The 16,800-nt window shown below is 42.1% G+C and overlaps 1 protein-coding gene across 1 annotated transcript in view; it reads left to right on the forward strand.

The window, feature by feature from the left end:
• The window catches only part of DCDC2 (doublecortin domain containing 2), a 156,310-nt gene that overhangs the window by 50,713 nt on the left and 88,797 nt on the right, over nt 1–16,800 (forward strand). Inside the window, exons 6-8 of the mRNA XM_082848486.1 lie at nt 2,999–3,145; nt 5,223–5,277; nt 15,293–15,455. Coding sequence (XP_082704612.1) covers nt 2,999–3,145; nt 5,223–5,277; nt 15,293–15,455 — 365 coding nt within the window. The remainder of the gene's footprint in view (nt 1–2,998; nt 3,146–5,222; nt 5,278–15,292; nt 15,456–16,800) is intronic.

Genomic DNA, 16,800 nt, shown 5'->3' on the forward strand with positions numbered 1-16,800 from the left:
ATTAATTTACCAAAAGTGCATGAGAGGGCCTGTTTTTCATGCTCTCATCTATACTATAAAACTAACAAACATTTTGTCTTGGTAAAAGTAGTATTTCATTGTTTCTTGAATTTTATTTATTTAATATACTACAACAACACCACCACTGATCATTTCTTGTGTGCGAGTCATTATTCCAAGTGTTTTACATTTTTAACTTAATTAACTCATCAACCCTCTGAGGTGACTAGTTCTATTATTCTCTTTTAATAGACATGAAACATGAGACATAGAGGGGGAAATTTACTTGCCCAAGATTATTCAGATAATGAGTAGAAGGGCTGGAATTCAAACCTAGTAGGTAGTCTGCTCCAGAGCCTGTGCTGTTAACTACCAAGCTAGTCTGTAAATAAATGCCATACATTTATGTCCCATTATATATGAATGAACATATTTATTACATATGAATATGAATATATATCTCTCATGGCCTTTGCACATTTATTTTATTGATTTATAGGGACTCTATATATATTATAGAAATTAGCCCTTTCTCATATATGAGTTTTAAATATGTTTTCATATTTAAATATGTTTAAATATGTTTCCAATTTGTATTTTTATAACTCTTTATGTTTCTTTTTGCACACAGATATGATGAATTTTGATGCAGTCAAATTTTCAATCTTTCATTATGATCATTAGGTTCTATGATTAGCTTAGGTCTTCTTCACTCTGAGATTATAAAAATATTCTCCCATGTTTCAGTCTTTCAACTTTTAAATTTCATTTAAACCTTTGATCCTTTTGGACTTCATTTTGGCATCAGGAGTAAAGGCAGATCTCAACAGTTATACACTGATATTTTTTAAAAGATACATAGTTTTGTCTTTTGACACATACATAGATGTAAACCCACTCCATAAATAATATGAACCACACAAAGATACATACACACAATTGCATGCCCAGGTACACCTATTCATACATATATTGATATGAACAAATGGATACATAGAAATACATTCCAGAACAAATACAGAAATGAGGATATAGTTATATGTCCCCCGAACACCTGAATACTTGGAGAGGCTTAATTCTTACTGTAATGCCAGGCATGGATGAGATTCGGTTGCTGCTCACTTGGGACACGCCTACCCTCCCTTAACGGAACAGAGCAGGAAGGGTTGGACCCTCCCTGTGCATCAGTATATATATCAAAAGCATCCCACACAAATTGGTTCAACTCCTTGTTTATGATTCTTGTGCTTTGTAGCAAAGTAAGAAAGCAGGTCAACAAGAGTCATATAAAAGAAGGCTCAAATCACAGGCTAGAATTTATTCAGTATCTTTTACCTACCTGTTGAGGAAACCAGTCAAATTTTGGCTGTTTCCAGAGTCACAGCTTGGCTGCCTTTTAATTTCTAGCTATAAAAGTTAACTACTGGACTTCCCTGGTGGCGCAGTGGTTGAGAGTCCGCCTGCCGATGCAGGGGACACGGGTTCGTGCCCCGGTCCGGGAGGATCCCACATGCCGCGGAGCGGCTGGGCCCGTGAGCCATGGCCGCTGAGCCTGCGCGTCTGGAGTCTGTGCTCCGCAATGGGAGAGGCCACAACAGTGAGAGGCCCGCGTACGGCAAAAAAAAAAAAAAAAAGTTAACTACTGATTCAGATCTTCCTATTTTGAAGGAAAATGAAAGAAGAAGAATAACTGGATCTAGGCCAGTTGTTCTCAACCAGGGCAATTTTGCCACTAGGGGATGCTTGCAGTGTCCGGAGCCATAGGGAATAGGGGCAGCTACCATCTACCATCTAGTAGGTAGAGGCCAAAGGTGCTGTTGACTTCTTACAATTCCCAGGACAGCCTCCCCACCTCTCCTACAATTATCAGGTCCAGAATGTCAATAATGTTCAGCAACCCTGGTGTAGGTCAAGGTAGGAAATCCAGATATCTGGGTTAAGTGTTGGTATTTAGACTTTGAGGGATAGAATTACATTATAAAGAAAGACTTTAGCATCTTTATACCAACTCAGTACTAACACATTTTAGGGGGTTTGGTGGCTGTTTTTGTTTTACTTCTTGACTCCATATGATATGGCCATTTACATAATCAGTAAACAAGTAGACAGGTCAATGGCAACTATCACTGCCCTTAATTATATAATATAAGAAGTCTGAGAATCTTAAAAGTTATTATCTTAAAACCCTTCCAGTTACTAACTCTTTTGTTTATCACCTTCAAAGACATGCCTTGTCTTTGTGGTGTAGTTTTCTAATAGTCTGTTTTTTCTTGTTCTTTAAACAAGTTCTGTGGACACTTTAAATCGTCTAGCAAAGTTATCACTGTTCTTTTATAAGTAACATATTGTAGTTTGCGGCAGCAGTTTTACAGTAAAGGGAAGTTCTTGTGAAATCCCTTGATTCTGGGAAGATGAGGGAAGGCAAAAGAAAAAAGAAAGGAAGCATGAACGCTATGCAGTTCTGCATCATTAATACTAGCAATGGGTTCTCTTACCGCCTGCCCTCTCACCTCTTGTTTTCTGACCCAGTTCTGTGTGCTTGGATGTAAAGTTTTGGCTGAGGGCTGCTCTTGCATGGAATGCAGTAAGTGGCTTGTCAACCTGACCAATGCATTAAGAAAATGAATTTTAAAGGTGCTCACAGAATATAAGTAGAAGAATCAAACTTCAGTGGAAGGCGAGCTTCATTTAAAGCACAACGTTCTCTACAAGTTAATTCTTTCCCTCTAAAATCTAAATAGGGCAGCAATAGGGGATCATTATGTTAGATTGTCAGGTTTCTTGGGATGAAACACTGTGCAGCTAGAGAGTAACTGCATCTGCATTATAGCAATGGCATTTAGCTGAGTCTAATGACTTTGAAGCATTTATAATTCAGTAATTAGCATAGTAACGAATGAGCCAACTTAAGAACAGAGTTTTTAATTGACTCTGTGATTTTAAGCAGTTCTTGCAATGCTTGTTAAAATTTTAATCGCTGGCATTCATATTTTGGCAGACTTTATACTTTAGAAGGAAAACTGATTGAGAGTGGGGCAGAGTTGGAGAATGGGCAGTTTTACGTGGCTGTCGGCAGAGATAAGTTTAAGAAATTGCCTTACAGTGAATTACTTTTTGACAAGTCAACGATGAGAAGGTCTTATGGGTAAGTTTGCATCCTCATTCACTTCTCACATTTTAATTATCACTTGAAATAGCATTGAGTCTTATGCTGACCACTGGTCTATTTTATAGAATCTTGTTTATCAGTTAAAATGGAAAGCATGTATGAAATAAATTGATCGGTGTTTATTTTGCCATGATTGGAGATTGAGAACTATTGCATGAAAATATAATTTTGAGGAATCCATGATAGACTATATAGTATTGTTTTACCATTCACTTACGAATTTATAATGAAGACTTATTTTTGTGAAAAAGATACAGGGCAGTAAGCTTCTAAACAGCATACGTTATTAGAAGTCTTAATAGCATCTTAACTGGTTAGCTAGACGGAATAACTTTTCAGGTGGTGCGTAGAGAAACTTCTAAAGGTCATTAAAAATGAATATTTTCTACTTTAAAAAATAAAAACAGTAAAATATAAAAATGATATAGTTCCTTTTGTACAAATAAGTAGAATGGCTGGGTGTGTAATTATTACATGCAGAATTTTAAAGATTACACTATTAACTACACACAGCGCACAGTGGACCATTTTCCTCTATGAGATGTCATATATTTGTGAAGAATGCCTTATTTCAGCCCAGTGGATGTACGCCGAGGCATGCATTTTCATGAAGAGCCCCAGCCCTGGATGCAGGGACCGTTTGGCTTGCTCATGGTGCACTGCAATCCATCTCTGCTGCTTTCCTGTGTCCACTTTGCTAGAAAACTGACTTTTTGTAGTTGTCCTCTGCTAGGGTGGGTGATTTGTGGCCGAGATAGAGCAGAATGTCACCCATTTGTTCTCCATTAATTTGCAATCTGTGTAGCTTGATGGAGAGGCTAGCCAAGGGTTTCATAAGTAATAGATGAAATGGAATTTCAGGGGTGGTGTTTGAAGTATGCAAGCAGACTTACTGCTAACCATCCTTACCCATCCATGAAATCAAATCCTTCACAACCTTTGCTAAACAATACGGGGTTAGGCTGCTGGGCGTTGCAGTACGCACTGCAGTAAGAGCTTGTACTTGATGGCAGTGAGAAAACTAGCTCATGGTGGCCTTTCTCAGACAGATTAGTAAGATTTACCTTTATCTCTGTGGCCTCCTTATTTTCAGAGAGGGTTAGGTTTCACGATGGGTTGGGTTTTAAGATGGATCTTTTCCTATAATAGAAACATCTGGGAAATAACTTACTCTTAGAGCCGAAGAGAATTTTTTACTTTTTGGTCAGAATGACTGGTTTAGAAACTCCCTGAATAGACATGCCAGTGTTTTACTATTCTATGCTTCTATCAGAGGCAGACATCATAGACATGATAAAAACTATGGAAATTTATAGTTTTAAATGCCATCTGGCAAAATCATCGCTCGGCTTGGGAAATGATTTTTTGAAATGCAAATAGAAAATTTAGAGATCTGATTTAAAATGCTATGAAAAAACTTAAGACAGTACTAAATTTATTTGTAAGCATCAATTAAAATACTATACAAGAGGGACTTCCCTGGTGGCACAGTGGTTAAGAATCCGCCTGCCAAGACAGGGCACGTGGGTTTGAGCCCTGGTCCAGGAAGATCCCACATGCCTTGGAGCAACTAAGCCCGTGTACCACAACTACTGAGTCTGCACTCTAGAGCCCACGAGCCACAATTACCGAGCCCACGTGCCACAACTACCGAAGCCTACGTGCCTAGAGCCGGTGCTCCGCAACAAGAGAAGCCACCACAGTGAGAGGCCCGCGCACGGCAACGAAGAGTAGCCCCTGCTCAATGCAACTAGAGAAAGCCCGTGCGCAGCAACGAAGACCCAACACAGCCAAAAATAAATTAAAAAAATAAATAAATTTATATTAAAAAATACTATACAAGAAAACACTAAAGGTCTTTTGGAATGGAATTTGGAAATGTTATGGTGGTCTTTGTGAAACTGGGAAAGTCTATGGGACTTTTTGTGAAATACTGATGTCAGTAAGTAGTTGAGTTCCATGTCAGGATGACAAATTGAGATGACGATTATCTTGCCTTATATATTATTTGTGAATAATGCTCAGATTTCTAAATTGCAATTTGTTTCCGCAGTCAGAAAGCCTCTTCACTGCCTCCTATTGTAGGATCCAGAAAATCTAAAGGGAGTGTAAGTATCAGATACTTTACTCATTAATGTTCTATATTTCTGTATGATACACAGAGACTGTCCTTTGGGTTTCAATTAAATTCGAAGAAATGAAACTTAGCCACCTTGTGGTATATAAGCAATTATGTGAAACAACACTAGAACATTAATGTTACAACTAAGTTTCTAAAGGAGAGCTAACATTTTAAAAATATGGATTTCAAAATATCTTTTTCCTAATATACAGACCTGATAAAATTTATACGATGGTTGAAATCTAGGCAGTGATACACAAATGAGAAGAAATGCTGTATTACGTCACACCAGTGGTCTGCCCAGTCTTGTTTTCTGTCACTGACCAAGACTGAAAAGAAAGTTTTTGTAACAGAATAGTAATCCTGTTATGTTCCTTTAAAAGATTGAGAATCATTCCAAATATTTAGCTCCTTATCAGAATCTTTTCCATCCATCCTTCATTCATTTATTTGTTAATTCAGCAAATGTCTACTAAATACCCGTTATATGGGAACTGTGACAAGTATTTAGTAGGTAACTTCTTAACCTGTTTGTATTTTTTGTCTGTACCCCCTCATGGAGGTGGGTTTCATGTCATGCTGGAGTATTGCTTTGACAGGTCTTCTTGGCTGAAACTTCTCTTTCTACTCTTTCGGTTGAACTTCCTGACCTGTAGTGGTCAGAAGTGATCTGACATTTCCCCTTTCTGAATTAAATAAGCAAAACGCTTATACTGGTGTTTTGTAGAACAAGTGGCTTCTGGGCAATGATACTGTCTCCTAATGATGATTTAGATATTTCTTCCCCTCCCCCCTTTCTGTAATACCATGTGAAATTCTTGAAAAAGAAAAATAATTTTGTGTGAAGAAATAGTGCTGATCTCAGTATAACAAACAACAGACATACCCACTCATTCGCTGTAACTATTGTACTATTTATGACAAAGCTCTTGCTCTCAAGAAACTTACAGTCTAATTGAAATAGAGAAAATAGTTTGAAAAGGTAACTAACAAGCTAAAGCTAAATATAAAAAATGTGCTGAGATAGGTATACAGAAGGAATGAGACAGAAGGAATCAATGTGCATTTGGCCAAAGTACATGGAGGAAGTTGAATTTGAGCTGTGCCTTTGAGGACTGTTTAAGATTCGGGTGAAGGTTAGTGAGAGGAAAGGGGAGATAGAAAGGACAGTGTGGAGAAAGGAGCAGAGATGAGCGCACGGAGAAACAATAATTTTGGCTGATATTTGGTGAACACTCGAGGGTTCAACACCATGCCAAGGGCTTTACAGATGTGATTTATTTAACCCCAACCCCATGAGGCAGGTACTGTTGTTATTGCATTTAAAAATGAGAAAAGGAGGGCTTCCCTGGTGGCTCAGTGGTTGAGAGTCCGCCTGCCGATGCAGGGGACACGGGTTCGTGCCCTGGTCTGGGAAGATCCCAGGTGCTGCGGAGCGGCTGGGCCCGTGAGCCATGGCCGCTGAGCCTGCGCGTCCGGAGGCTGTGTTCCGCAGTGGGAGAGGCCACAACAGTGAGAGGCCCGCGTACTGCAAAAAAAAAGAGAAAAGGAAACACTGATAGTAGAAGTAGCATCTCCAAAGGCTCCATTGAGTAAATGGAGGGGAAGGATTGAGTCTGGATGGCCCGCTTGGAGGGAGCTAATGCTTCTGACCCCAGGGGGACAACGAGTCCCTCAGGCCAGCTGGAACAGAGGCCCCTCCTGGCGTGGAGGCTGACATGCTCACTTGGTAGGTGGTGGCAGGTTTTTTTTTTTTTTTTTTTTTTTGCGGTATGCGGGCCTGTCACTGCTGTGGCCTCTCCTGTTGTGGAGCACAGGCTCCAGACGCGCAGGCTCAGCGGCCACGGCTCACAGGCCCAGCGCTCTGTGGCATGTGGGATCCTCCCGGACCGGGGCACGAACCCGTGTCCCCTGCATCGGCAGGCGGACTCTCAACCACTGCGCCACCAGGGAAGCCCTGGTGGCAGTTTTAGATGACCTCGAATGTCAGAATGTAGAGTTTAGTCTTTAGCCTTGAGTTAAGGGAAGCTCATGAAGGCTTCAGAGAAGTGATAATGTTGATCCAAGTCCAGTCTAGAAAGGCCAGATCTTTTATGTGGAGAAAACCTTAATATGGTGAGAGGCCATCGATGAGGTGTCAATTACAAAGCAACTTCCATAACCTTGGCGTAAAGTGGTAAGAGCCTAGACCAGGTAGGTGGTGAGGGAGCAGGAGTAGGAGATTATTGCTCATGAAGAAACAAAGGAATTGCTAGGTGATTGGATACAGGGGGTTAATGGAGCAGTTGGAGCCAAAGATAACTGCAAGTTTCTGAGCTTGGATGCCAGAGAAAATGGTGGTACTATGGGTAAGAAGGGGGCAACTAGAGGAAAGAGTGACCTGCTTACTTTCCAATGCATTGAGTTGTGTCATCACGGAATCTAGGTGAAAAATGTTCAGCTAGCAGTTGTAAATGGCAGAGGCTGAGGACATCAGATGTTGATTTGCAAGTTCATCCACATGATGGTCATAGTCGAAGAGCAGAGACGTGTCATGGTGGTGTTCTTTCCTCGCACCCAGCACAGCCTGGCAGGGAGCAGGGTTCTTCATGCTGTTGAGTGAGAGGATGGGGGAGTGGGTGCCGAGAGAGAGAGAGAGAGACAGACAGACAGAGCAGTGAGAACCACAGAGGACCCAAAACTTCATGTGTGTGGAGAGCAAGGGGAGAGAGAGAATTCTAGTAACTGAAAAATATATTTTAGCCACAATAAAGCTAAATAAAAACCAGGAAGTTAGGGTTTGGAAATTCTGTCCTCTTGCTCTTCTTCAGGACTTTGGAGTGGAATCTCTTCCACGTCCCATGCCCATGTGAGCTCATTAACTCTCACAGTACAGCTGGAAAGATGATGGTTAAACAGAGACCAAGTGTAGTTGAGTAACTGACCTAGGTCATAGGGAAAGTTCATGTCAGAACCAAGATCAGGACTCAGCTCTTTACATCCACAATTACTGAACTTCAGGATTAGGTGCTTACTCTTCTGAAATTTAGAGCGTCTGAGTTTTTATTAAAAATGTATAATGTGTTTCCCATTTTAAAATTCATACACAGGAGGCACATACATGCCTCTTTCTTGCTCGCTTGTTTGGAAGACCTGTGCTGTGAATACTGGGTCATCTAATGATGATTGGTGAAGTCTTCTGTGTGTCTGGTATGGAACTAAGCACCAGGGAGATGGTATTGTGCAAAAAGACACAACACTCTCTCTTAGCCCTGGCCTACTCAGGGAGACAAGGGTTACGTAGGCGATGCCACAAAGCAATATGTAATTACAAAGTGTGACTAAAATGAAGGAAAAGTATAGAACAATATGCAAGAAGGTAAAAGGAGAACTTAGATATGTGTGTCAGGAAAAGACCTCTTTGAGGAAGTGGCCTTTTAAGACTCCAAGTTATATTTTGGGATGAATTTCCATCTCATACACAGCAAAGACTCAAAATTATATTGCCATGCTATGACTTAGAAAAATACATCGATAGCGGAGTCTACCTCTTTTTCCACAATGCATGCTCCCTAAGCATTCTGTAGATTCATCCATCCATTCATCTGCTCATCCAGCCATCCATCCAACGTGTGTTTAGTGAGCACTTACTGAGTGCCAGGAATTGCTCCAAGCAACTGGCATAGATTAATGAACAGACAGACAAGGTTTCAGACCTCAAGAAACTTTTGTTCTAGTGCCTGTATCTGTGTGGGAGTAGGGAGGGTGGAAGAATGGGGTAGACAGACTATCAATCTCTAAACAAATATAGGGACTTCCCTGGTGGTTCAGTGGTAAAGAATCCGCCTTCCAATGCAGGGGATGCGGGTTCGATCCCTGATCGGGGAGCTAGGATCCCGCATGCCGCGGGTCAACCAAGCCGGCGCGCCACAACTACTGAGCTCGCACGCCTCAACTAGAGACCGTGTGCCGCAAACTATAGAGCCCACGTGCCCTGGGGCCTGGGCGCCACAACTAGAGAAGAGAAAACCCGCATGCCACAACAAGAGAGAAGCCTGCAGGCCGCAACAAAGAGCTCACACGCCACAACAAAAGATCCCGCGTGCCTCAATGAAGATCCTGTGAGCTGCAACTAAGACCCGACACAGCCAAAAATAAATAAATAATAAACAAATATATAAACAATTTCAGATGGTGGTAAGTGCTATGAGGACAATAAAATGTGGGCACTAATTAGGACACTAATTGATATAAGATTCTCTGAGATTGGCACCTTAATGTGCCAATGTATGTAAAGGAGCCAGTCACACAAGGTGGGTGCAGGAGAAACAGTCACAAGGGCCCTTGGTAAAAAGCTTGGCGTAAAGGAGTGGGGCAGAAAGAAGGCTGGAGTGGTCTGCGATTAAATTGGAGGGGCGGGCAGGGCCCGATCGTGTAGGCCATGCATGGAGTTTGGATTTTATTCCTTACCAGGACACCGTTTGAGGGATACAAGTAGAGAGTGGTATCATTTGATTTGCAGGTTTTTTTTTTTTTTTTTTTGCGGTACGCGGGCCTCTCACCATTGTGGCCTCTACCGCTGCGGAGCAGAGGCTCCAGACGTGCAGGCTCAGTGGCCATGGCTCACGGGTCCAGCCACTCCGCGGCATGTGGGATCCTCCCGGACCAGGGCACGAACCCGTGTCTCCTGCATCGGCAGGTGGACTCTCAACCACTGCGCCACCAGGGAAGCCCTGATTTGCAGTTTTAAGGGATCATTCTGGCTGTGTTGTCTACAGAGAAGGAGGGCGGGGCAAGAACAGAAGCAGGAGGCAGTGGGACGGCTGGCATCCAGGTGAGTGATGCAGGTGACGTGGACAGGAGGCAGCAGAGCAGATGGACATCTATCCTATTTCTTCTTGGAGCGTATTGTAACTGCTGTCACTGATTGACCCGTTCATCTAATAACTGTTTATTGAGTCCATATTATGTCCCGAGCACTGTTTTAGCGCTTGTGGGGAAGGGGAGACAGAGATTCCAGAGAAAACTGTAAATGTATGAAGCTTCTATTCTGGAGGAGGAAAAAGACAAACAAATACACATGTGATATTAATCAGGGATAAGCCTGAAGAGAAATGCGTGAGGATATGGAAAGAGAAAGTGAGAAAGGGCACAGTATCCTTTGGGTGGCCAGGGTGGGCCTCCTTTAGGAGGTTATATTCAGCCAAGGGGAGTAACCCGCCGGGCACACAGTAGGTTCTCAGGAAACCCGTCTAGTGGATGTGTGAGTGAGTGCTGTGAGCTGCACAGAGGGGATATTCTATGTCAGGCGTTCCAAAAGCACAAACTTGGTTTTTAAGAGAAGGATCAGTTTGCTCCTTTCCTTTAATTAATTGGTTCCCTGGAGAATGTACGTGTTTTTAAGATCGTTAACCGCTTGGCACTGAGTGGGGCTGTGAGTGAATGGGACTATAGGCGAGCAGGCTTAAGACTTTCGGAACTACTGTCCAATCCAAGGGAAGGCATCTCCGAACCCGTGATGCAAATCAAAGGGGACACAACTGGATTTTTAGGAAATCATTTCTCCACACCGCCTTCTAGGAATGGCTGTATTGCAGCATGAAGGAGAGTGTGAGTGGGGGCCTGATAGAACTTCAAACAAAAAAAGAGAGAGAGAGAGAAAGCTGCCATAGTCTGCATAGAGGACCCTGCTGTGCAGGGGTGATGTGTCCGCGAGGCCCCACCCTTGTGGTAGGGAGTGTGGGTAACAGGGCTGGGGGGTTCCGGGGGGTCCACCAGACCCTTTCAAAACAGCCAGGGAATGCCAGAAGTTACCACTGTTCAGACTGGGGAGTCACAGAGATGAGCACATTAAGAATAATTTTACCTTGTGATTCTAGCCTTGAAAACAAAAGGAATCCTCTGAATTCCTATTAAGTTTGAAAAAATAACCCACCGGCCGGGAGGCTGTTCTCTAGCTGTGAGTTCTCACCACACGGAATCCAAGCACCCTCTAGTGGAAGAGATGTAAAATCAGGGACGTATTTGAAAGAGCCAAAGATGACGTTAAATTGTCTTTAGTTGTCCTTATTACCATGTGGCTGATGTATCTTGTGATCAGTAATTTACAGGTTCAAATATTGTAATTGCTAAGCTTTTGGTAAGAAAACGGCATGATCAAAGTCACGGTGAAGGAAGGTCAATTCCAAATGCTTCCCAAATTCCATTTTGCCCTTTGGGAAACGGAGTGCAATTTGGATAAAAGGGTTTCTCACACTTCCCATCACTAGATGCGCAGTGAGAGAAATGCCAGCCTAAGTCTGGGTCTGGTCCTTTGCTCAGAAGGTCTCCTGGGTGCATCGCTGAAATACACACACTGTGAAGGCTGCTGTGTGCGGCAAATCCCTCACAAAATTATTTTAAACTTGATGCTTTATGGGCCATATGTCTTTGACACATGTTCATGGGAGCTGAAAATGAGTCCACCTTGGTAATGAAAGAAACCTGAGTTGATTGGATCTTGTTGGAAAGAGCCTAGGGAATTACTGAAAAAATCCCAGTTTCAGTAGAGTGAGGGATGATCAAAGGGCTCTTTTTAGTTTTTTGTTTGTTTGGGCCAGAGGTTTTCTATTCCTATCAGATATTTTGGTATGTGTGTGTGGCAAAGGCAGGACAGTGGTTGAAGTGTCACATGGGGTCTAGTTTTCACGTGGGACACGCTGTAAAATTTGGCTGCTTCTTGATTTCTTCCACTTTGGGGAAAAGTCATCATCTGTTACTTCCAGGTAGCTTTTTTAGGGAACCATTCTGCATAATAGCTGTTTCTAGTGTCTTGGGTATTAGGAAGGTTCAGTGTAGCGGAAAAATCAGACCTGGGTAAACTTGAGAAAGTTAATTCCTTTATCTGTAAAATAGTGATAATAATACCTATCTATACATTTGGTAAATATTTGGGGTTATGAGTATTAAGCACACAAGAGGTACTTAGTAATATTGTTTTATCAACTATCATAGCTCTTATGAGATGGCAGAACTCCCCTATTCCCTATGCCCCACAAATATAGCAATGACTATCCATGTATCCAGGTTATGAGTCACATGCAGAAGTCTCAGAAAAGAAAGGAAAATCCATCTCTCCATTCCTTTGCCCTTCCCTTTCTCTATAACTTATTTACATATTATCTATAATTTATATAATTAACTATACAAATGAGTATATATAATTTATATTATATAATTTATTTATATCTTTGTGTTTATTATATATCTATTTCATTTTTTTAGATGAATCAATATTTTCTTTTTCTAATTTTTATTTTATATTGCAGTATAGTTGATTTATAATGTTGTATTAGTTTCAGGTGTACAGCAAAGTGATTCAGTTATACATATACACATGTCTATTCTTTTTCAGATTCTTTTCCCATTTAGGTTATTACAGAATATTGAGTAGAGTTCCCTGTGCTATACGACATGTTTTCTTTTTTAAAAAGAAAAGCATTTAAATTCTTTCCCGTCTTCAAATTACAAAACAGTTCTTCCTTTTTACTCAGTTTAATTTAGTTCTTACTCACCAAGTGTCCGGCAGTTAGTCATTAATCAATATTTGATTGCATGAGTGTCAATTACCAAAACCATGCGTCATATAGTTATTGGAATCGACTAGTCTTTCTTGATGCTCCCAAATCGCCCTTTGGAGTGTCCCTAATAGAGGTGTAGTAAATCAGAACTTCCTGTGTATTCAACAACAGAGTTGATTTTTTTTTTTTGCCGTATGCGGGCCTCTCACTGTTGCGGCCTCTCCCGTTGCGGAGCACAGGCTCCGGACCCGCAGGCCCAGCGGCCGTGACTCACGGACCTAGCCACTCCGCGGCATGTGGGATCTTCCCAGACCGGGGCACGAACCCGTGTCCCCTGCATCGGCAGGCGGACTCTTAACCACTGTGCCACCAGGGAAGCCCTGATTTTTAAAATTATATGAATCCCCAGACACTCCAGGATGGGGCATCTGCTTCTCCCTCGTTTTACCCCTTTGTGAATAAGAGTTTTCCCAGAGAGTGGTAAAAAACCATTATGCTGAGATCCAGAGTTTCTCATTCTTTAAGTTTCATTTCAGTCCTTGAAAGTTCAACAGCATCTCTGAACACTCTAGTAGGCTTGCTAGAAGGGTTACTCCTCTCATTCAAGGCTTTTAAAGTTTTAGAGTCTTGGGACGAATAGACTTGTTTGCAAATAGACTAGAATGTGAGACCGGGGCATTGGTTTCTTCTCACATGATGGTTTTGGAATCTCTTCTATAATCACATTAGCCATTTTTCCTGCCTGAAAGTTTATGGCCTTGTGAGGAAGAATCATTAAAGAAAAGGAAAGAAAAAAAACCCAACTCTGGTTGCAGTTAATGCAATAATTAAATGGAAACTGTATGTTTAAATTGCATTTGGAATAGGAAATTAAATTATGCAAAAAAAGTGTTATAGGTTTGGACAAGTTTTCATAATGTTAATAAATTTATGCATAATTCATTTTCTTGTAGGCTATGACAAAATAGCATAAATAACTTCATTTGTAAGGCTGTGAATTTTTCTATTCTTAATTGGGTGATAGCTAAAACTATTTAAATGCTTCTGGATGACTGAATATATAAATGTTTAAAATGGGCAGTTATAGTAGGTTTCTAGGCAGATTTGTTTGTTTAATATTGCTACACTTATTTTCAGATACTAGCATACTACAGATGTTGCATAAAGATTGCACCCAATATTGTGTGAGTTTGGTGTGATTTTTAAGAAAAAGATATTAACTCTCTGCTCTTGAAGGAAGCGCTCTGATAGTCTTTGAACAAAACTACATGCCAGGCACTGTACTCATTACTTTATAAACGTTACCATTTCATCCTAATGATGGACCTCACGGCAGGCACATCGACCCCATTCAATTGATAAGGATTCAGGCTCAAAGAAGGTAGGAGTTAGTTACCGCAAGGTCCCATAGGTGGTTAGTGGCAGTGCAGTGGCCCTGACATGGGTATTTTGGGTCTCTAAAACGTGCATTCTTTCTACTACCTGCAGCCTCACACCTTGTACACTCAGGTAAGTGTAGCACCTGAGCGTCTGAAGGCCAAGGCTGTCTTGTTAGGAGGGTGTTTCTCGCAATGGCCAAGCAGTGGCTGAGTATCAGCACAGCTGTTCCTTGGGTGCAGTAGCCACCACTGTAGTGATTCTATGTGGCTCCCCAGGAGCTGTATATGGGCCAGTGACAGGAGCCACTGAACTCAACCTCACCTTCGTGCTGAGAAGCTCACTTTGCAGATGCAAGGTCTTCGTTTCGAGAGGCACACGGGAATCAGAGGCAACCACCAAAAGTGTGATCATTGGGGGCCGCCTTGCAGGAATGAAGGGCATGTGGTCGTGAGCTGCTTGTGTCTGTGTTGCTCTGGGTTTGTGATTCATAGAGACCATGGCAGTCACCAACAGATGAGTCAATATCAGAGGATTTCTACAAGCACAGTGCTTGTATGATGATACCGATACACTCACAGTGACGACCAGTTAAGAAGGTATTTCTAGATTAACTGATCAAACGGGTTTGTCATTATTCCTCATCCAATAGCTGGCTGCTGATTCTTCTGAAAGGTGCAGGAGGGAGAGGAAGGTTAAGACAGTGGACCCGCTCTGCTCCTTGCTGGCTGGCTGACCTTGGGCAGGCTTAACCACTAAGCCTCATTTGCTTGTGTATATAATGGGGTGATAACAGTACCTGTCTCTCAGGTTATGAGGACTGAGTGAGGCAATTTCATAGAACACCTGGTACAATTAAGTACTCAACAATTGCCAAGTGCTATTATTTTTATTCTCCTTCCTCTGATAGACCCTTCCTCTGTCACCAAGAAGAGTTAATGTAGGTAGTGGACAGCAGCAGAATCAGTACAATACCCCCATCTCCCGCCCCTGCCCTTTTTACCACTAGTTAGTGACTTGTACTGAATACTAATCGCTTAGGGAGTTCATCAGCTGATAGTAAGGGTCTAATCTTTTGCCATGTAGGGAAATGATCGCCAATCTAAGTCAACAGTCGGATCCAGCGACAACTCATCTCCTCAGCCTCCAAAGAGGAAAGGGAAAAAAGAAGATGTGAATTCAGAAAAACCCACGAAAGGGAAACAGAATGTAAAGTTAAAGAGTTCGCCGCAAACAATTCCAAACAGTGGTAAGTTTGTTGTTATTATTATTATAGATTATCATTATCTTAAGGCTGTGATACAATTTTAATTTGTAAATAGATCCATTTGTTTTCCTGGGCCTACAGAAAAGACTCCTTATTGTCCTATATGAGAGTTTTCAAAGAAGACTTTCTGCGTATGAGAGATGCTGCTGTTTTTCATGCTTAATTTCTATTTGTAATTAGAGATTCTGCTACGAGTACGTGTGCTTTTTAAATTTTTTATCAAAAAAATATTTTGGGCTGCTTTGGGTCTTTGTTGCTGCGCATGGACTTTCTCTAGTTGTGGCGAGCGGGGGCTACTCTTCGTTGCGGCGCGTGGGCTTCTCATTGCAGTGGCTTCTCTTGTTGTAGAGCGCGGGCTCTAGGCGCACAGTCTTCAGTAGTTGTGGCATATGGGCTCAGTAGTTGTGGCTTGTGGGCTCTAGAGCACAGGCTCAGCAGTTGTGGCGCATGGGTTTAGTTGCTCCGCGGCATGTGGGATATTCCTGGATCAGGGATCGAACCCGTGTCCCCTGCATTGGCAGGCGGATTCTTAACCACTGCACCACCAGGGAAGTCCCAAGGACATGTGTTTTGAGGTAAAATATGTCTTGAGTGGTCGTATCGGAAAAGGTAACTTTTACCATCCTGTGTTCCAGCTAAAAGGGCTCGATTAACATTTTTGCCAACCACTGTTGATCTCTCTTATTTATGTATATACAACCCTTGTTCACATTCATTACGAATTGCTTTTAGTCACAGATCACTTTTTCCAAAAAGATATTTCACCGATTTTACTGATATCCAAGAGAACACACACACACACACAACTTTACCAATAAACAATATGTACCAAGTTAGTTACGTGTCTTGCATGACCAGGCGAGAGATGGTATAAAATAATTTAAAACATTTTGCATTAGTACAAGATTTCAAGGTAAAAGTGTGATAAACTAAGGGTGAGTGCCAAAAGAATTGTGAACTTTTCATGTTAGTTTTTTGTGAAGACAAGCTCTTTTTGGCTTCACTCGGAGCATGGTCTCAGTGGGGCGAGCGCACGAGGGTGGAGTGATGCTGTCGGCCGGGGGCTGGCTGGGACAAGGCTGGAGGAGTGACGGCTTCTTCTTCCCCCTGGGATCCACTTACCCCCACTGGAAGACATGCCAGGCTGCCCTGGAAAAGGATGAATGGGATCAAGTTTCAGATTCATGGCCAGAGCTTGGCTTCCAGCTGGGAGCTCCAGCTCACTTCAAAGTCCACATGAAGTGTCACATTAGAATTACAGCTCAAGTGGGCTTCACAGCTGAGGAGACACCATGAACTTGTGTGAGTGTTTAGAAGACGCTGCTCA

Source organism: Leucopleurus acutus (genome assembly GCF_964270905.1).
Source record: "Leucopleurus acutus genome assembly, chromosome: 10".
NCBI classification, from domain to species: Eukaryota; Metazoa; Chordata; class Mammalia; order Artiodactyla; family Delphinidae; genus Leucopleurus; species Leucopleurus acutus.